Source organism: Salvelinus alpinus, chromosome 9 (genome assembly GCF_045679555.1).
Source record: "Salvelinus alpinus chromosome 9, SLU_Salpinus.1, whole genome shotgun sequence".
Classification (NCBI taxonomy): Eukaryota; Metazoa; Chordata; class Actinopteri; order Salmoniformes; family Salmonidae; genus Salvelinus; species Salvelinus alpinus.
The window spans coordinates 6,452,239-6,475,113 of record NC_092094.1 but is presented as its reverse complement, the minus strand read 5'-3'; the positions used below and the strand labels follow the sequence as shown (position 1 = coordinate 6,475,113).

The window sequence follows — 22,875 nt, the reverse complement described above, 5'->3', positions numbered from 1 at the left end:
ATTTAACCAGGCAAGTCAGTTAAGAACAAATTCTTATTTACAATGACGGCCTACTCCCGGCCAAACCCGGACGACGCTGGGCCAATTGTGCGCCGCTTGGGACTCCCAATGACAGCTGGTTGTGATACAGCCTGGAATCAAACCAGGGTCTGTAGTGACGCCTCTAGCACTGAGATGCAGTGCCTTAGACCGCTGTGCCATTCAGGAGCCCTATTGGGGACTAGTCCCCAGGAATCTATTAAAATAGTCGCTGAGCATCGGCTCCGGGGATTAATACCCGCGTTCAAAACAACTGTAAACTCGGAAATCTCTGACTTCCGACTTCAGTATTAAAGAGATGTTCTGCTTTTTTGACTCCACACTCCAAAAAGCAAGTCCTGCAGTCTCTAGTGTCATCTTATCTTGACTATTGTTCAGTGGTGTGGTCCAGTGCTGCAAGGAAAGACCTAGTTAAGCTGCAGCTGGCCCAGAACAGAGCGACACGTTTTGCTCTTAATTGTAATCAGAGGGCTGATATAAATAGTATGCATGTCAGTCTCTCTTGGCTAAGAGTTGAGGAGAGACTGACTGCATCACTTCTTCTCTTTATAAGAAACATTAACGTGTTGGAAATCACAATTTGTTTGCAACTTACACACAGCTCTGACACACACACACACCCCACCAGACATGCCCACCAGGGGTCTTTTCACAGTCCTCAGGTCCGGAACAAAACGTACAGTATTATGTACAGTATTATACAGAGCCATGAGTGCATGGTAGTCCCTTCCATCTCATGTAGAGCAAGTGAACAGCAAACCTGGTTTCACAAAACAAATAAAGAAACACGGCACGGCACCAAGCCTCTCCTCCACGTGACCTGCTGGTTGTGTGTAATGACACACACACACACACACATGTACACACATGTACACACACACACACGTACACACACACACACACACACACACACACACACACACACACACACACACACACACACATACACACACACACACGTACACACACACGTACACACACACACACACACACACACACAACTACATGTTTACATGTTCATGTTTTAAAATGTACTAGATGTAAATTGTAAAGTGTGTAATGTCTTTTTCGTTATGTGTCGGACCTCAATAAGACTAGCGGTCTCCATTGGGCTAACGGGGATCCTAATACATCAAATCAGTGCATTCAAGACAACTGGGAAAACGAGCGGCGGATGGGAAAAATCGTTTTGAACGGTCAACCAACTCGGGCCTCTTTCTAAAACTCGGACTTTTCCGACCTGAACATCACTGACGTCATGAGTCTCCAGTTGGCTTGATCCCATCATTACTCCAAATTCACAAGTCATAAAACTAGTCAATTAGCCTGTTGTTACGGCCTATGCATAAGAAATGGTCTCTTTATCGTGTTCTATCAACCTGCCGTGTCAGAACAACCGCTCGGGTGGAACAAAAACAAACGACAAGGCTGTCTGCCGTTGCGCAGTTTGGCGGGAACATCCGTAGCTCGCGGTGTAAACGGCTCTTTCAGGATAAAATACAAAAACATGTTTTTACAACTTTCCAAGTTTAGTTCATCTTGCGACCTGTCCACCTCTTCTTGCTTCCCAAAAAAGGATGGTGACTGACACGATACAAGCGGCGATTTGTTAAAAATCAAAAAAAGAATTGCGGTCATCAGACACTTCCGCCCCGTGGAGCGATGAGCCTGGGGAAGTAAGACGAACTAGGGACTAGGCCGTACTATCCTGCATTACAACATATACACTTGTTAAACGCATCAGAAAGGAAGTCACTACATGGACAATATCTTTTTATAATGTCATTTTAATGTCATCATTTTTTTCAATACAAATGCACATACATTTATTTTTCACCTAAACCACATGTAACCACTATTGCAATGAACGTCACAATACAAAATAAAACTAAAATATCAAAATATCAGCAGTCGGCTTTCAAGCTCAAGGATAAAAAGGGGCTACATGCAGGCAGGACACACACACACACACACACACACACACACACACACACACACACACACACACACACACACACACACACACACACACACACACACACACACACACACACACACACACACACACACACACACACACACACACACACACACACACACACACAGGCCTTTGAACAACATTAAAGAGATGTGGAGCAACAAAGGGAGGGAGTGTGGTAGACGTAGATGGAAGAGCGGAGGGGTAGAGAGGAGGGAGTGGTACAGAAACAGCCAAAGTGTACATGAAAACACATATTTCTATATTACAGTTAAGCCAACTTTTTACTCAGTAGGTATAAATATTCTTCATCCAAAAGTCAGTGTAATGCCTTCTGCTCTAGCCTGAGTCCCAGTTAGCTAGCAAGACAGCACAAACAGATCCGGGACTCAGGCTACTTTCGCTGCAAGGCAGGCTTCAACCGGGTCCTCTCCTTCACCAAGCCTTCCTTTCAACCGGGTCCACTCCTTCACCAAGGCTTCCTTTCAACCGGGTCCTCTCTGTGTTAGACCTGGTCCACCAAACACCTGTTTCACTTTTTACACACAAATCACTTTACATACGTTTTGTTGTTGTTTTCTTGTTGTTCTTGTCTTTTTGCTCTCTCTCTATCCTGTTCTTTTTCTTTTTTACTCACCCTGTACCTCAAAAGTCCAGCTGAGAAGTACGAGTTGTTTTTGTTGTTGTGGTTGTTTTTGTTGTTGTTGTTGTTGTTGCTGCTGTTGTTGTTGCTGTTGTTGTTGTTGTTGTTGTAGTTGTTGTTGTTGTTTTTGTTGTTGTGGTTGTTGCTGTTGTTGTTGTTTTTGTTGTTGTGGTTGTTGCTGTTGTTGTAGTTGTTGTTGCTGCTGTTGTTGTTGCTGTTGTTGTTGTTGTTGTAGTTGTTGTTGTTGTAGTTGTTGTTTTTGTGGTTGTTGTTGTTGTTGCTGTTGTTGTAGTTGTTGTTTTTGTTGTTGTAGTTGTTGTTTTTGTTGTTGTGGTTGTTGTTTTTGTTTTTGTGGTTGTTGTTGTTGTAGCTGTTGTTGTTTTGTTTGTTTGTTCGTTTTCTAACCAATTTGTTTTGCAGATACAAAAAGAACAACATATTTGTAAGTGTTAATTTTTCTTTTTTTCCCCTCCTGATTTCCCTTTTCTAGCTCCAATCCGTGCGGAACAGCAGTCAGGCATCCTACTGGATCCCTCTGAACAGACACATGGCAAAGACCATGGCAAACAGCTGTAGACAAGAGACAGGAGAGACAGGAGAGACAGGAGAGACAGGGGAGACAGGAGAGACAGGAGAGACAGGAGAGACAGTAGAGACAGGAGAGACAGGGGAGACAGGAGAGACAGGAGAGACAGGAGAGACAGGGGAGACAGGAGAGACAGGAGAGACAGGAGAGACAGGAGAGACAGTAGAGACAGTAGAGCAGTCAGGCCACAGAACAACACAAGTGATTAGATGACTTAGTTCTGTCTTGACCTAATCCATGGAATAGATTGGCATATGTATAGTTATTATACCCCCCTTCTTGGTATGTTATCCTATGTAACGTACTGTATGTTGTGTAACAGTCCTGCAACACCAATACTCTCCACCAGGGGGGGCTAACGTACTGTGAAAAGTTAAGGAAGTGACATTCCCCAGTATGTCAGTGTTTGTTCCTGTGTATTATGTGCTATGTGTGTGTGTGTGTGTGTGGTGGAGATAAACTACAAAACCTCTAACATTACTTAATCACATAAACCGATAAGGGACACAAAGAAATCTGGTTGATTTTGGGGGCTACTCACAAAATGTTTATTAACAGAAACGAAATAGTGAATCCTACCTCAATGGTGAGCACCACTATGGCCAGCGCTCCGGCCACATATATATAGAGCTCAAAGTAGTCGACCACGGCAGAGTAACAACCCTGCAGACACACAGAGAGAGATAGCACCATCAGACACCACTGGCCTCGATAGCACCATCAGACACCGCTGGCCTCGATAGCACCATGAGACACCACTGGACTCGATAGCACCATGAGACACCACTGGACTCGATAGCACCATCAGACACCACTGGCCTCGATAGCACCATCAGACACCACTGGACTCGATAGCACCATCAGACACCACTGGCCTCGATAGCACCATCAGACACCACTGGACTCGATAGGACCATCAGACACCACTGGCCTCGATAGCACCATCAGACACCACTGGACTCGATAGCACCATCAGACACCACTGGACTCGATAGCACCATCAGACACCACTGGCCTCGATAGCACCATCAGACACCACTGGACTCGATAGGACCATCAGACACCACTGGCCTCGATAGGACCATCAGACACCACTGGACTCGGTAGCACCATCAGACACCACTGGACTCGATAGCACCATCAGACACCACTGGACTCGATAGCACCATCAGACACCACTGGACTCGATAGGACCATCAGACACCACTGGCCTCGATAGCACCATCAGACACCACTGGACTCGATAGGACCATCAGACACCACTGGACTCGATAGCACCATCAGACACCACTGGACTCGATAGCACCATCAGACACCACTGGCCTCGATAGGACCATCAGACACCACTGGACTCGATAGCACCATCAGACACCACTGGACTCGATAGCACCATCAGACACCACTGGCCTCGATAGCACCATCAGACACCACTGGCCTCGATAGGACCATCAGACACCACTGGACTCGATAGGACCATCAGACACCACTGGACTCGATAGCACCATCAGACACCACTGGACTCGATAGCACCATCAGACACCACTGGCCTCGATAGCACCATCAGACACCACTGGCCTCGATAGCACCATCAGACACCACTGGACTCGATAGGACCATCAGACACCACTGGCCTCGATAGCACCATCAGACACCCCTGGACTCGATAGGACCATCAGACACCACTGGCCTCGATAGCACCATCAGACACCACTGGCCTCGATAGCACCATCAGACACCACTGGCCTCGATAGCACCATCAGACACCACTGGCCTCGATAGCACCATCAGACACCACTGGACTCGATAGGACCATCAGACACCACTGGACTCGATAGGACCATCAGACACCACTGGCCTCGATAGCACCATCAGACACCACTGGACTCGATAGGACCATCAGACACCACTGGCCTCGATAGGACCATCAGACACCACTGGCCTCGATAGGACCATCAGACACCACTGGCCTCGATAGCACCATCAGACACCACTGGACTCGATAGGACCATCAGACACCACTGGCCTCGATAGCACCATCAGACACCACTGGCCTCGATAGGACCATCAGACACCACTGGACTCGGTAGGACCATCAGACACCACTGGACTCGGTAGGACCATCAGACACCACTGGACTCGATAGGACCATCAGACACCACTGGCCTCGATAGCACCATCAGACACCACTGGCCTCGATAGCACCATCAGACACCACTGGACTCGGTAGGACCATCAGACACCACTGGACTCGATAGGACCATCAGACACCACTGGCCTCGATAGCACCATCAGACACCACTGGACTCGGTAGGACCATCAGACACCACTGGACTCGATAGGACCATCAGACACCACTGGCCTCGATAGCACCATCAGACACCACTGGACTCGGTAGCACCATCAGACACCACTGGACTCGATAGGACCATCAGACACCACTGGCCTCGATAGCACCATCAGACACCACTGGACTCGATAGGACCATCAGACACCACTGGCCTCGATAGCACCATCAGACACCACTGGACTCGATAGGACCATCAGACACCACTGGCCTCGATAGCACCATCAGACACCACTGGACTCGATAGGACCATCAGACACCACTGGCCTCGATAGGACCATCAGACACCACTGGCCTCGATAGGACCATCAGACACCACTGGCCTCGATAGGACCATCAGACACCACTGGCCTCGATAGGACCATCAGACACCACTGGCCTCGATAGGACCATCAGACACCACTGGACTCGGCTGTTGGTGTTGTGTTCAGGAGCTTCAACATTTGTCAGGACGTAAAGCAAAATGCTTTTTCTCTCACAAGGAGTGGAGCTGTGGAAGTTGTGCTGAAGTCCACACACACACACACACACACACACACACACACACACACACACACACACACACACACACACACACACACACACACACACACACACACACACACACACACACACACACACACACACACACACACACACACACACACACACACACACACACTACCACTACACACACACAGACCACTACCCACCTTGTTATTTCGGAAGAGCATTTTCCCCATTAGACACTGGTCCTGGTTGACGTATGCCGCGTCTCCTGGTTGGCTGCCCCTCCTGCAGCAGGCTGCGGGGACCATCTCGTTGAGGTTGATCAGCCGGAACAGGCTCTCCTCAAAGTCCTCCGGGCTATTCACTCCACAGCAGTCGAACTGGGAGGACACAGAGGGTTGAAGGTTCAATTCCCGCAGGAATCACATACAGATACTGAATGAAAAAAAAAAATCCAGTGCCACGTTTAAGTGGCTTTGGTTGAAAGTGTCTGTCACAGTAAAAGTATTGTATAGATCTACCAAGTATCAGGGTTGGGTTCAATTCCATTCGAAGTCAGTCACATTCTGGACGTGACCCGGTTGGAATGGAATTGACCTCAACCTTACCGTGTATTGGGCCTTACGCTGTTCATGACGGCGTTCCAGGTTCCAGTGAAGACGTCCGTATTGTTGTAGCCCTGATAGTGTGTCTTCAGCTCCTTAGTGAAGAACTCTCTGGTCAGCTACACAGGAACACGGAGGAGGACGTTAATATTAGTACTATATGGTCAGAGGTACTAGAGTACTGTACCGTAGTGATAACAGGAACAGTGGTTGTAGTGATAACAGGAACAGAGGTTGTAGTGATAACAGGAACAGAGGTTGTAGTGATAACAGGAACAGTGGTTGTAGTGATAACATGATAACAGGAACAGTGGTTGTAGTGATAACAGGAACAGTGGTTGTAGTGATAACAGGAACAGTGGTTGTAGTGATAACATGATAACAGGAACAGTGGTTGTAGTGATAACAGGAACAGTGGTTGTAGTGATAACAGGAACAGAGGTTGTAGTGATAACAGGAACAGAGGTTGTAGTGATAACAGGAACAGTGGTTGTAGTGATAACATGAACAGTGGTTGTAGTGATAACATGATAACAGGAACAGTGGTTGTAGTGATAACAGGAACAGTGGTTGTAGTGATAACAGGAACAGTGGTTGTAGTGATAACATGATAACAGGAACAGTGGTTGTAGTGATAACAGGAACAGTGGTTGTAGTGATAACAGGAACAGTGGTTGTAGTGATAACATGATAACAGGAACAGTGGTTGTCATGATAACAGGAACAGTGGTTGTAGTGATAACAGGAACAGTGGTTGTAGTGATAACATGAACACTGGTTGTAGTGATAACAGGAACAGTGGTTGTAGTGATAACAGGAACAGTGGTTGTAGTGATAACAGGAACAGTGGTTGTAGTGATAACATGATAACAGGAACAGTGGTTGTCATGATAACAGGAACAGTGGTTGTAGTGATAACAGGAACAGTGGTTGTAGTGATAACAGGAACACTGGTTGTCATGATAACAGGAACAGTGGTTGTCATGATAACAGGAACAGTGGTTGTAGTGATAACAGGAACAGTGGTTGTAGTGATAACAGGAACAGTGGTTGTCATGATAACAGGAACAGTGGTTGTAGTGATAACAGGAACAGTGGTTGTCATGATAACAGGAACAGTGGTTGTAGTGATAACAGGAACAGTGGTTGTCATGATAACAGGAACAGTGGTTGTCATGATAACAGGAACAGTGGTTGTCATGATAACAGGAACAGTGGTTGTAGTGATAACAGGAACAGTGGTTGTAGTGATAACAGGAACAGTGGTTGTCATGATAACAGGAACAGTGGTTGTCATGATAACAGGAACAGTGGTTGTCATGATAACAGGAACAAAGTTTGTAGTGATAACAGGAACAGTGGTTGTCATGATAACAGGAACAGTGGTTGTAGTGATAACAGGAACAGTGGTTGTAGTGATAACAGGAACAGTGGTTGTCATGATAACAGGAACAAAGTTTGTAGTGATAACAGGAACAGTGGTTGTCATGATAACAGGAACAGTGGTTGTAGTGATAACAGGAACAGTGGTTGTCATGATAACAGGAACAGTGGTTGTAGTGATAACAGGAACAGAGGTTGTAGTGATAACAGGAACAGTGGTTGTAGTGATAACAGGAACAGTGGTTGTAGTGATAACAGGAACAGAGGTTGTCATGATAACAGGAACAGTGGTTGTAGTGATAACAGGAACAGTGGTTGTAGTGATAACAGGAACAGTGGTTGTAGTGATAACAGGAACAGTGGTTGTAGTGATAACAGGAACAGTGGTTGTCATGATAACAGGAACAGTGGTTGTAGTGATAACAGGAACAGTGGTTGTAGTGATAACAGGAACAGTGGTTGTAGTGATAACAGGAACAGTGGTTGTCATGATAACAGGAACAAAGTTTGTAGTGATAACAGGAACAGTGGTTGTCGTGATAACAGGAACAGTGGTTGTCATGATAACAGGAACAGTGGTTGTCATGATAACAGGAACAGTGGTTGTCGTGATAACAGGAACAGTGGTTGTCATGATAACAGGAACAGTGGTTGTCATGATAACAGGAACAGTGGTTGTAGTGATAACAGGAACAGTGGTTGTCATGATAACAGGAACAGTGGTTGTCATGATAACAGGAACAGTGGTTGTCATGATAACAGGAACAGTGGTTGTCATGATAACAGGCACAGTGGTTGTAGTGATAACAGGAACAGTGGTTGTCATGATAACAGGAACAGTGGTTGTCATGATAACAGGAACAGTGTTCGTACATCACAGTGGATGGTCAGGGGGTCTCGGTACTCACATGCTCCCGGAATATGAAGGCCAGGATGGCTGCAGACAACTCTGCCAGAAAGATAACCAGGATGAGCATGAAGAACTGCAGGGACAAATGGGGGAGAGGGAGAGAGAGAGGGGGGGGGGGGGTAGAGGGAAAGGAGAGAGAAGGAGACAGATAAAGGGAGAGGGAGAGAGAGAGAGAGAGGGGGGGGGGTAGAGGGAAAGGAGAGAGAAGGAGACAGACACAGGGAGAGAGAGTAACAGAGAGTGAGTGTTAGGAAAAGTGAGTGTGTGTCACTAAAAATCATAATCTGACAGAGCCCACTCAACATTAACTATGCATGAGGCCCTGCTACATGGACGGCTACAGGATGAAATATTCTCTCTGTTTTACTACGGCTTATTTATTTTCTATCTCAGGCCACAACGACACATCCCCCCCAAAAATACATGACCAAAGATACACTATATATACTGTATAGAACGAACAGACAAACATCCACACACACACACACACATCCGCCCCCGACACACGCCAACAGCCACCCTCCCACCCATCACAGTTGACTTACAAAGAGAAGCAGACATTTGTTCTCCCGGATGGCTCCGCAGCAGCCCAGGAAGCCCAGGAGGAAGAGCATCGCCCCCATGGCCAGGATGATGTACACCCCAGTGAAGAGCAGAGGGTTGGCTGCTACGATCTCCCTGAAGCCTGTAGGGTCCACCAGCACCCACACCCCCACACCCAGGAGGAAGGAGCCTCCCAGCTGGGACAGAGAGGGAGGGGGGGACAGAGAGGGAGGGGGGACAGAGATGGAGGGGGGACAGAGAGAGGGTTTAGTTTAGGATTAGTGCTATCCGGTATCCTTGGGATAGTTTTGATATTAGCCCCTCTGATTACAATGAAGAGCAAAACGTGCTGCTCTGTTCTCTGCCTGCTGCAGTTTTTGTAGGTCCTTCTTTGCAGCACCTGACTCTAACCCTAACCCTAACCCGAACCTTAACCCTAACCTAACCTTAACCTTAACCCTTACCTAACCTTAACCCCTACTCTAACCGCAACCATAACCCTAACCTTAACCCCTACTCTAACCTTAACCATAACCCTTACCTAACCCTAACCATTATCTAACCCTAACCTTAACCCTTACCTAACCCTAACCTTAACCCTTACCTAACACTAACCATAACCCTTACCTAACCCTAACCTTAACCCCTATTCTATTAACCCTTACCTAACCATAACCTTAACCCCTACTCTAACCCTAACCTTAACCCTTACCTAACCTTAACCCTTGCCTAACCCTAACCTTAACCACAACCCCTACTCTACTCTACTCTACCCTAACCATAACCCTTACATAACCCTAACCTTAACCCTTTAAATGTCAACCTGAATGGGGTGACGTCAGAGTTGGGACGTCCCAAGGATCCCAGATAGCACAGACTATTAGTTTGGTTTATATGCACATAATTCATTACAGTTAATGGAAGAAAGAGAACACAGGTGGGAAACCATTAAGACAGGCCAATGAAAACCTCACCAAAGAGGGAGGGAGAAGGGGATGGGGGAGAAGGATGGGGGAGAGGGATGGGGAGAGGGATGGAGGGAGAGGGATGGAGGGAGAGGGATGGGGAGAGGGATGGAGGGAGAGGGATGGAGGGAGAGGGATGGAGGGAGAGGGATGGGGAGAGGGATGGGGAGAGGGATGGAGGGAGAGGGATGGAGGGAGAGGGATGGGGAGAGGGATGGAGGGAGAGGGATGGAGGGAGAGGGATTGAGGGAGAGGGATGGGGAGAGGGATGGAGGGAGAGGGATGGAGGGAGAGGGATGGAGGGAGAGGGAGGGAGGGAGAGGGAGGGAGGGGGATGGAGGGAGAGGGATGGAGGGAGAGGGAGGGAGGGAGAGGGATGGAGGGAGAGGGAGGGAGGGAGGGAGAGGGAGGGGGATGGAGGGAGAGGGAGAGGGATGGGGAGAGGAGGGATGGGGAGAGGGAGGGAGGGAGGGAGGGAGGGAGGGAGGGAGGGAGGGAGGGAGGGAGGGAGGGAGGGGGATGGAGGGAGAGGGATGGAGGGAGAGGGATGGAGGGAGAGGGATGGTGGGAGAGGGATGGAGGGAGAGGGATGGGGAGAGGGATGGAGGGAGGGAGAGGGATGGGGAGAGGGATGGAGGGAGAGGGATGGAGGGAGAGGGATGGGGAGAGGGATGGAGGGAGAGGGATTGAGGGAGAGGGATGGAGGGAGAGGGATGGAGGGAGAGGGAGGGAGAGGGATGGAGGGAGAGGGATGGGAGAGGGATGGAGGGAGAGGGATGGAGGGAGAGGGATGGGGAGAGGGATGGGGAGAGGGATGGAGGGAGAGGGATGGAGGGAGAGGGATGGGGAGAGGGATGGAGGGAGAGGGATGGAGGGAGAGGGATTGAGGGAGAGGGATGGAGGGAGAGGGATGGAGGGAGAGGGATGGAGGGAGAGGGATGTAGGGAGAGGGATGGAGGGAGAGGGAGGGAGGGAGAGGGATGGGGGAGAGGGATGGGGAGAGGGAGGGATGGGGGAGAGGGATGGAGGGAGAGGGATGGGGGAGAGGGATGGGGGAGAGGGATGGGGAGAGGGATGGGGAGAGGGATGGGGGAGAGGGATGGGGATAGGGATGGATGGAGAGGGATGGAGGGAGAGGGATGGAGGGAGAGGGATGTAGGGAGAGGGATGGAGGGAGAGGGAGGGAGGGAGGGAGGGAGGAATAATATTAACCTATTGATTCTTGAAGAATATAACTTATAATATAGGTTATAATATAGGTTATAATATAGGTTATAATATAACTTATAATATAGGTTATAATATAGGTTATAATATAGGTTATAATATAGGTTATAATATAACTTATAATATAGGTTATAATATAACTTATAATATAGGTTATAATATAACTTATAATATAGGTTATAATATAACTTATAATATAGGTTATAATATAGGTTATAATATAGGTTATAATATAGGTTATAATATAACTTATAATATAGGTTATAATATAACTTATAATATAACTTATAATATAGGTTATAATATAGGTTATAATATAGGTTATAATATAACTTATAATATAGGTTATAATATAGGTTATAATATAACTTATAATATAGGTTATAATATAACTTATAATATAGGTTATAATATAGGTTATAATATAACTTATAATATAGGTTATAATATAGGTTATAATATAACTTATAATATAGGTTATAATATAACTTATAATATAGGTTATAATATAACTTATAATATAGGTTATAATATAGGTTATAATATAGGTTATAATATAACTTATAATATAGGTTATAATATAACTTATAATATAGGTTATAATATAACTTATAATATAGGTTATAATATAACTTATAATATAGGTTATAATATAACTTATAATATAGGTTATAATATAGGTTATAATATAACTTATAATATAGGTTATAATATAACTTATAATATAGGTTATAATATAACTTATAATATAGGTTATAATATAACTTATAAATATGAGGTCAACTGTCGTACCACATCAGCATCCAAACTATACGCTTGTTTTACTCCAATGTTTGTAAACAAAGAAAATGTAAACAAACACTATCTAGCATTTGAGAGTGGTTATATGTCTCCAGCCTCATCCTGTAACGATTTCCTTCTTCTTCTGACGAGGAGTATGAAGGATCGGACCAAAATGCAGCGTGGTAAGTGTCCATGTTAATATTTAATTTTAACTCAGAACACTAAAACAAAATAGCAAACATAGACCAACATGAAACAGTTCTGTCTGGTGCAGACACAGAGACAGAAAACAACTACCCACAAAACACAGGTGGGAACAGGCTACCTAAGTATGATTCTCAATCAGAGACAACGATAGACAGCTGCCTCTGATTGGGAACCATACCCGGCCAAACACATAGAAATACAAAACAAGGACAACATAGAACACAAGACATAGAATGCCCACCGAAACTCACACCCTGACCAACCAAAATAGAGACATAAAAAGGATCTCTAAGGTCAGGGCGTGACACATCCCTCAGATATTTTTAACGAAACAGATAATGGTTGCATTTAGGTGAGGACATTTGCGAAAGGCTACATATTGTTGAAACATGAACATACTGTATAAACTCTCCCCTAGCCAAAATAAAAACATGAAATAGTTAACCATTGAGGATGAAAGGAAGGAGAGAGAGAGAGAGAGAGCTGAGAAGGAGGAATGAGGGGAGCCAGAAAGGTAAAAGACTGACTGTCTTCTAGTCTTCATGCCTCAGCAGGGGGTTGGGTTAAGTCCTATAACGTAGGTCAGTGGGGGTGCTTCAGCTACCTCTCAGCCTTTTCTCTACCTCTCAAAGTGAATCCCCCCTTCCCTCTTCCCCCTCTTCATCCCTCCCCCCCTCATCCTCCCTCTATCACTAAACCACTATCTGCTTTCCCAGTGGGTGACTCTCCATTGATTAAGTAAAAGGGGGATATTGAGGTGGAGGGGAGGGGAGGGGGGTAGAGATAGGAGCCTCACACATTCACTTCTAATACCATCTCTTCCTCCCGGGAAATAATTGCGTTTCTTCGATGAATGTCACATTTAAAAAAATAAAAAATAAAAATTGGGTTAAATGTTATAGCTATAGAGGCAATTTATTTTGGATGCAGGGAGGTTTAGAGAGTCCATGTTGTTGCCTCGTGGGGAGGATCTGTTCGTCTGAGAATGGAAAGGATGACAAATGATTCTCAAGCCTGAGACCAAATCTGCCATGCGCAATAATGATGCTTCAATGTGATTGCTTCAATCGCATCAAATGGGTAGAGTACTGTTAAGAATGACGTGTGTACTATATAGGGAGAAAAGTGCACCAGGAGAATACTTACGAAGATGAGGAAGTTGAAGACGAACATGAGGTATTTGATGCAGCTCAGACAGTCTCCGTCCATGGCTGTCCCTCTCGCTGAGGCCTCCCCGGACCCCTGACAGACAGAGAAAACACACAGAAACAGGTTAGGTTAATGAGTTATGCCAATGCCTGCACACAACACAGGTACAGACCAGTCAGTCAAACAAGATTCTGTTCTGCCAAGAGAACACACACACACACACACACACACACACACACACACACACACACACACACACACACACACACACACACACACACACACACACACACACACACACACACACTATAGATACACATATAGACAGACCAGTCATTTAAATGGATTCGGTTCTGTCAAGAAAACACAAAACTCAGCTCCCAATTTCTTAATTACTTCTTCCTATCAAATGTAGCCTGCACGAAGTGAGTATCTAGCCCATACAGGCTTGTCATTTCAGCCAATACAATCTCAACAGAAAAACAGGCACATGATCTCCACAGGCATCCTGCACCAGCAACACTTTCTCCCCCATCCCCATCCCCAGGACCCAGAACCCTACAGTACAGGTTGGGTCAGGAACACTTTCTCCCCCATCCCCAGGACCCAGAACCCTACAGTACAGGTTGGGTCAGGAACACTTTCTCCCCCATCCCCAGGACCCAGAACCCTACAGTACAGGTTGGGTCAGGAACACTTTCTCCCCCATCCCCAGGACCCAGAACCCTACAGTACAGGTTGGGTCAGGAACACTTTCTCCCCCATCCCCAGGACCCAGAACCCTACAGTACAGGTTGGGTCAGGAACACTTTCTCCCCCATCCCCAGGACCCAGAACCCTACAGTACAGGTTGGGTCAGGAACACTTTCTCCCCCATCCCCAGGACCCAGAACCCTACAGTACAGGTTGGGTCAGGAACACTTTCTCCCCCATCCCCAGGACCCAGAACCCTACAGTACAGGTTGGGTCAGGAACACTTTCTCCCCCATCCCCAGGACCCAGAACCCTACAGTACAGGTTGGGTCAGGAACACTTTCTCCCCCATCCCCAGGACCCAGAACCCTACAGTACAGGTTGGGTCAGGAACACTTTCTCCCCCATCCCCAGGACCCAGAACCCTACAGTACAGGTTGGGTCAGGAACACTTTCTCCCCCATCCCCAGGACCCAGAACCCTACAGTACAGGTTGGGTCAGGAACACTTTCTCCCCCATCCCCAGGACCCAGAACCCTACAATACAGGTTGGGTCTGCAACACTTTCTCCCCCATCCCCAGAAACCAGAACCCTACAATACAGGTTGGGTCTGCAACACTTTCTCCCCCATCCCCAGAAACCAGAACCCTACAATACAGGTTGGGTCAGGAACACTTTCTCCCCCATCCCCAGAAACCAGAACCCTACAATACAGGTTGGGTCTGCAACACTTTCTCCCCCATCCCCAGAAACCAGAACCCTACAATACAGGTTGGGTCAGGAACACTTTCTCCCCCATCCCCAGGACCCAGAACCCTACAGTACAGGTTGGGTCAGGAACACTTTCTCCCCCATCCCCAGGACCCAGAACCCTACAGTACAGGTTGGGTCAGGAACACTTTCTCCCCCATCCCCAGGACCCAGAACCCTACAGTACAGGTTGGGTCAGGAACACTTTCTCCCCCATCCCCAGGACCCAGAACCCTACAGTACAGGTTGGGTCAGGAACACTTTCTCCCCCATCCCCAGGACCCAGAACCCTACAGTACAGGTTGGGTCAGGAACACTTTCTCCCCCATCCCCAGGACCCAGAACCCTACAGTACAGGTTGGGTCAGGAACACTTTCTCCCCCATCCCCAGGACCCAGAACCCTACAGTACAGGTTGGGTCAGGAACACTTTCTCCCCCATCCCCAGGACCCAGAACCCTACAGTACAGGTTGGGTCAGGAACACTTTCTCCCCCATCCCCAGGACCCAGAACCCTACAGTACAGGTTGGGTCAGGAACACTTTCTCCCCCATCCCCAGGACCCAGAACCCTACAGTACAGGTTGGGTCAGGAACACTTTCTCCCCCATCCCCAGGACCCAGAACCCTACAGTACAGGTTGGGTCAGGAACACTTTCTCCCCCATCCCCAGGACCCAGAACCCTACAATACAGGTTGGGTCTGCAACACTTTCTCCCCCATCCCCAGAAACCAGAACCCTACAATACAGGTTGGGTCTGCAACACTTTCTCCCCCATCCCCAGAAACCAGAACCCTACAATACAGGTTGGGTCAGGAACACTTTCTCCCCCATCCCCAGAAACCAGAACCCTACAATACAGGTTGGGTCTGCAACACTTTCTCCCCCATCCCCAGAAACCAGAACCCTACAATACAGGTTGGGTCAGGAACACTTTCTCCCCCATCCCCAGAAACCAGAACCCTACAATACAGGTTGGGTCAGGAACACTTTCTCCCCCATCCCCAGAAACCAGAACCCTACAATACAGGTTGGGTCTGCAACACTTTCTCCCCCATCCCCAGAAACCAGAACCCTACAATACAGGTTGGGTCAGGAACACTTTCTCCCCCATCCCCAGAAACCAGAACCCTACAATACAGGTTGGGTCTGCAACACTTTCTCCCCCATCCCCATCCCCAGAAACCAGAACCCTACAATACAGGTTGGGTCAGCAACACTTTCTCCCCCATCCCCAGAAACCAGAACCCTACAATACAGGTTGGGTCAGGAACACTTTCTCCCCCATCCCCAGAAACCAGAACCCTACAATACAGGTTGGGTCTGCAACACTTTCTCCCCCATCCCCAGAAACCAGAACCCTACAATACAGGTTGGGTCAGGAACACTTTCTCCCCCATCCCCAGAAACCAGAACCCTACAATACAGGTTGGGTCTGCAACACTTTCTCCCCCATCCCCAGAAACCAGAACCCTACAATACAGGTTGGGTCAGGAACACTTTCTCCCCCATCCCCAGAAACCAGAACCCTACAATACAGGTTGGGTCTGCAACACTTTCTCCCCCATCCCCATCCCCAGAAACCAGAACCCTACAATACAGGTTGGGTCAGCAACACTTTCTCCCCCATCCCCAGAAACCAGAACCCTACAATACAGGTTGGGTCAGGAACACTTTCTCCCCCATCCCCAGAAACCAGAACCCTACAATACAGGTTGGGTCTGCAACACTTTCTCCCCCATCCCCAGAAACCAGAACCCTACAATACAGGTTGGGTCAGGAACACTTTCTCCCCCATCCCCAGAAACCAGAACCCTACAATACAGGTTGGGTCTGCAACACTTTCTCCCCCATCCCCATCCCCAGAAACCAGAACCCTACAATACAGGTTGGGTCAGCAACACTTTCTCCCCCATCCCCAGAAACCAGAACCCTACAATACAGGTTGGGTCTGCAACACTTTCTCCCCCATCCCCATCCCCAGAAACCAGAACCCTACAATACAGGTTGGGTCTGCAACACTTTCTCCCCCATCCCCAGAAACCAGAACCCTACAATACAGGTTGGGTCTGCAACACTTTCTCCCCCATCCCCAGAAACCAGAACCCTACAATACAGGTTGGGTCTGCAACACTTTCTCCCCCATCCCCAGAAACCAGAACCCTACAATACAGGTTGGGTCTGCAACACTTTCTCCCCCATCCCCAGAAACCAGAACCCTACAATACAGGTTGGGTCAGGAACACTTTCTCCCCCATCCCCAGAAACCAGAACCCTACAATACAGGTTGGGTCTGCAACACTTTCTCCCCCATCCTCAGAAACCAGAACCCTACAATACAGGTTGGGTCAGCAACATGTCTGCAACGTCACAAACACATACCTCAAATTGTAACTGACAACTTATGTTAATATTTACTAGCAAAACTTTGGACCTGGAAGTGTCTGAATCCATCCCTCTTCAGACTGAACTAAACATCATCCATCCATCCCTCTTCTGACTGAACTAAACATCATCCATCCATCCCTCTTCTGACTGAACTAAACATCATCCATCCCCCTTCAGACTGAACTAAACATCATCCATCCCCCTTCAGACTGAACCAAACATCATCCATCCACCCCTCTTCAGACTGAACTAAACATCATCCATCCCCCTTCAGACTGAACTAAACATCATCCAACCATCCCCCCTTCAGACTGAACTAAACATCATCCATCCCCCTTCAGACCGAACTAAACATCATCCATCCCCCTTCAGACTGAACCAAACATCATCCATCCACCCCTCTTCAGACTGAACTAAACATCATCCATCCCCCTTCAGACTGAACTAAACATCATCCAACCATCCCCCCTTCAGACTGAACTAAACATCATCCATCCCCCTTCAGACCGAACTAAACATCATCCATCCCCCTTCAGACTGAACTAAACATCATCCATCCATCCCTCTTCAGACTGAACTAAACATCATCCATCCATCCCTCTTCAGACTGAACTAAACATCATCCATCCATCCCTCTTCAGACTGAACTAAACATCATCCAACCATCCCCCCTTCAGACTGAACTAAACATCATCCATCCCCCTTCAGACCGAACTAAACATCATCCATCCCCCTTCAGACTGAACTAAACATCATCCATCCATCCCTCTTCAGACTGAACTAAACATCATCCATCCATCCCACTTCAGACTGAACTAAACATCATCCAACCATCCCCCCTTCAGACTGAACTAAACATCATCCATCCCCCTTCAGACCGAACTAAACATCATCCATCCCCCTTCAGACTGAACTAAACATCATCCATCCATCCCTCTTCTGACTGAACCAAACAGCATCCATCCCTCTTCAGACTGAACTAAACATCATCCATCCATCCCTCTTCTGACTGAACCAAACATCATCCATCCCCCTTCAGACTGAACTAAACATCATCCATCCATCCCTCTTCTGACTGAACTAAACATCATCCATCCCCCTTCAGACTGAACTAAACATCATCCATCCCCCTTCAGACTGAACCAAACATCATCCATCCACCCCTCTTCAGACTGAACTAAACATCATCCATCCATCCCTCTTCTGACTGAACCAAACAGCATCCATCCCTCTTCAGACTGAACTAAACATCATCCATCCCCTTCAGACTGAACTAAACATCATCCATCCATCCCTCTTCAGACTGAACTAAACATCATCCATCCCCCTTCAGACTGAACTAAACATCATCCATCCATCCCCCTTCAGACTGAACCAAACATCATCCATCCATCCCCCTTCAGACTGAACCAAACATCATCCATCCCCCCTTCAGACTGAACTAAACATCATCCATCCCCCTTCAGACTGAACTAAACATCATCAATCCATCCCCCTTCAGACTGAACCAAACATCATCCATCCCCTTCAGACTGAACTAAACATCATCCATCCATCCCCCCTTCAGACTGAACCAAACTTCATCCATCCCCTTCAGACTGAACTAAACATCATCCATCCCCCTTCAGACTGAACTAAACATCATCCATCCCCCTTCAGACTGAACTAAACATCATCCATCCATCCATCCCCTCTTCAGACTGAACTAAACATCATCCATCCATCCCCCTTCAGACTGAACTAAACATCATCCATCCATCCCCCCTTCAGACTGAACTAAACATCATCCATCCATCCCTCTTCTGACTGAACCAAACAGCATCCATCCCTCTTCAGACTGAACTAAACATCATCCATCCCCTTCAGACTGAACTAAACATCATCCATCCATCCCTCTTCAGACTGAACTAAACATCATCCATCCATCCCCCTTCAGACTGAACTAAACATCATCCATCCATCCCCCTTCAGACTGAACCAAACATCATCCAGCCCCCCTTCAGACTGAACTAAACATCACCCATCCCCCTTCAGACTGAACTAAACATCATCAATCCATCCCCCTTCAGACTGAACCAAACATCATCCATCCATCCCCCCTTCAGACTGAAGCAAACATAATCCATCCCCTTCAGACTGAACTAAACATCATCCATCCCCCTTCAGACTGAACTAAACATCATCCATCCCCCTTCAGACTGAACTAAACATCATCCATCCATCCATCCCCTCTTCAGACTGAACTAAACATCATCCATCCATCCCCCTTCAGACTGAACTAAACATCATCCATCCATCCCCCCTTCAGACTGAACAAAACATCATCCATCCATCCCCCTTCAGACTGAACTAAACATCATCCATCCCTCTTTCAGACTGAACTAAACATCATCCATCCATTCCCCTTCAGACTGAACTAAACATCATCCATCCCCCTTCAGACTGAACTAAACATCATCCATCCATCCCTCTTCAGACTGAACTAAAAATCATCCATCCATCCCCCTTCAGACTGAACTAAACATCATCCATCCATCCCCCTTCAGACTGAACCAAACATCATCCATCCCCCCTTCAGACTGAACTAAACATCATCAATCCATCCCCCTTCAGACTGAACCAAACATCATCCATCCCCTTCAGACTGAACTAAACATCATCCATCCATCCCCCCTTCAGACTGAAGCAAACATCATCCATCCCCTTCAGACTGAACTAAACATCATCCATCCCCCTTCAGACTGAACTAAACATCATCCATCCCCCTTCAGACTGAACTAAACATCATCCATCCATCCCCCCTTCAGACTGAAGCAAACATCATCCATCCCCTTCAGACTGAACTAAACATCATCCATCCCCCTTCAGACTGAACTAAACATCATCCATCCCCCTTCAGACTGAACTAAACATCATCCATCCATCCATCCCCTCTTCAGACTGAACTAAACATCATCCATTATTACTACCTTGCGAGGGACTGAGGTTGACCAACGTTCAGGCCAATACATTCCTGCGTCACTACCTGCGTCACTACCTGTTGAGTCTGCAGACGTGTTGCTGTGCGTTTTGCTGCCAACTTTACTTTACTTTGCTAGCTGACAACTTTACGTTTTTTTGTTTTGTTTTTAATTACCGTTTATATTTTTAGTTTTTCCATCGCAACTTTTTTCCCTCATTCAACTTTTTCACTCCGGACGCTTTATCTGGACATGGTTCGTCAACACCTTCAACAGCCGAAGCTAAGTAGTAACATTAAAATGATGTCTTCTAACTGCATTCGCTGTACTCATAATATACAGGAGAACGATCGCCTTACGGCGAGAATAGCTGTGCTACAAGCCCAGCTTCAGACGCAATCGTTAGGCAAGGGTAATTTCAGTGTAGGAAAGGAAGAAACAGCGTCTGTGCCACCAGTAAGTACAGATAGTAACGTTAGTATAAATCCCCCCGCACAGTCCCCGCAGCCGGACAACTTTCTCATGGCTTCTGGAGGGAAATGCTGTTGGAATGCTCAACCGGTGTCGCTCATTCAGCCGACAGAAACTTTCAACCGGTTCTCCCCATTATGTAGCGAGTCGGAGTCTGAGTCTGAGTTTTCTCTTGTCTCTACTCCTCCCGTTACGGGGTCTGAGACGCCGAAGGCTCCCACCATTAGCTCTGACAAATTGAAAACCCTAGTCATTGGCGACTCCATTACCCGCAGTATTAGACTTAAAGCGAATCACCCAGCGATCATACACTGTTTACCAGGGGGCAGGGCTACCGACGTTAAGGCTAATCTAAAGATGGTGCTGGCTAAAGCTAAATCTGGCGAGTGTAGAGAGTATAGAGATATTGTTATCCACGTCGGCACCAACGATGTTAGGATGAAACAGTCAGAGGTCACCAAGTGCAACATAGCTTCAGCGTGTAAATCAGCTAGAAAGATGTGTCGGCATCGAGTAATTGTCTCTGGCCCCCTCCCAGTTAGGGGGAGTGACGAGCTCTACAGCAGAGTCTCAGCACTCAATCGCTGGTTGAAAACTGTTTTCTGCCCCTCCCAAAAGATAGAATTTGTAGATAATTGGCCCTCTTTCTGGGACTCACCCACAAACAGGACCAAGCCTGACCTGCTGAGGAGTGACGGACTCCATCCTAGCTGGAGGGGTGCTCTTATCTTATCTACCAACATAGATAGGGCTCTAACTCCTCTAGCCCCACAATGAAATAGGGTGCAGGCCAGGCAGCAGGCTGTTAGCCAACCTGCCAGCTTAGTGGAGTCTGCCAATAGCACAGTCAGTGTAGTCAGCTCAGCCATACCCATTGAGACTGTGTCTGTGCCTCGACCTAGGTTGGGCAAAACTAAACATGGCGGTGTTCGCCTTAGCAATCTTATTAGGATAAAGACCTCCTCCATTCCTGCCATTATTGAAAGAGATCGTGATACCTCACATCTCAAAATAGGGTTACTTAATGTTAGATCCCTCACTTCAAAGGCAGTCATAGTCAATGAACTAATCACTGATCATAATCTTGATGTGATTGGCCTGACTGAAACATGGCTTAAGCCTGATGAATTTACTGTGTTAAATGAGGCCTCACCTCCTGGTTACACTAGTGACCATATCCCCCGTGCATCCCGCAAAGGCGGAGGTGTTGCTAACATTTACGATAGCAAATTTCAATTTACAAAAAAAAAAATGGCGTTTTCGTCTTTTGAGCTTCTAGTCATGAAATCTATGCAGCCTACTCAATCACTTTTTATAGCTACTGTTTACAGGCCTCCTGGGCCATATACAGCGTTCCTCTCTGAGTTTCCTGAATTCCTATCAGACCTTGTAGTCATAGCAGATCATATTCTAATTTTTGGTGATTTTAATATTCACATGGAGAAGTCCACAGACCCACTCCAAAAGTCTTTCGGAGCCATCATCGACTCAGTGGGTTTTGTCCAACATGTCTCTGGACCTACTCACTGCCACAGTCATACTCTGGACCTAGTTTTGTCCCATGGAATAAATGTTGTAGATCTTAATGTTTTTCCACATAATCCTGGACTATGACGGGCAGTTCAGGCGCCGCTGGGCAGACGGGCAGTTCAGGCGCCGCTGGGCAGACGGGCAGTTCAGGCGCCGCTGGGCAGACGGGCAGTTCAGGCGCCGCTGAGCAGACGGGCTCAGACGGCGCTGGGCAGACAGATGGCTCCGACGG

At 47.2% G+C, this 22,875-nt stretch overlaps 1 protein-coding gene across 2 annotated transcripts in view; it reads right to left on the bottom strand.

Moving 5' to 3' along the window:
- Nucleotides 1–1,808: 1,808 nt before the first annotated feature.
- Nucleotides 1,809–22,875, bottom strand: part of LOC139584213 (tetraspanin-18B-like) — a 153,676-nt gene continuing 132,609 nt past the window's right edge. For both annotated transcript variants that reach the window (XM_071415801.1, XM_071415800.1), the window contains exons 3-9: nucleotides 13,849–13,944; nucleotides 9,523–9,717; nucleotides 8,976–9,050; nucleotides 6,705–6,803; nucleotides 6,283–6,459; nucleotides 3,826–3,909; nucleotides 1,809–3,230 (exon numbers count right to left, since the gene is read on the bottom strand). In XM_071415801.1, the coding sequence (XP_071271902.1) occupies nucleotides 3,183–3,230; nucleotides 3,826–3,909; nucleotides 6,283–6,459; nucleotides 6,705–6,803; nucleotides 8,976–9,050; nucleotides 9,523–9,717; nucleotides 13,849–13,944 (774 nt within the window). In that variant the 3' untranslated portion in view covers nucleotides 1,809–3,182. The remainder of the gene's footprint in view (nucleotides 3,231–3,825; nucleotides 3,910–6,282; nucleotides 6,460–6,704; nucleotides 6,804–8,975; nucleotides 9,051–9,522; nucleotides 9,718–13,848; nucleotides 13,945–22,875) is intronic.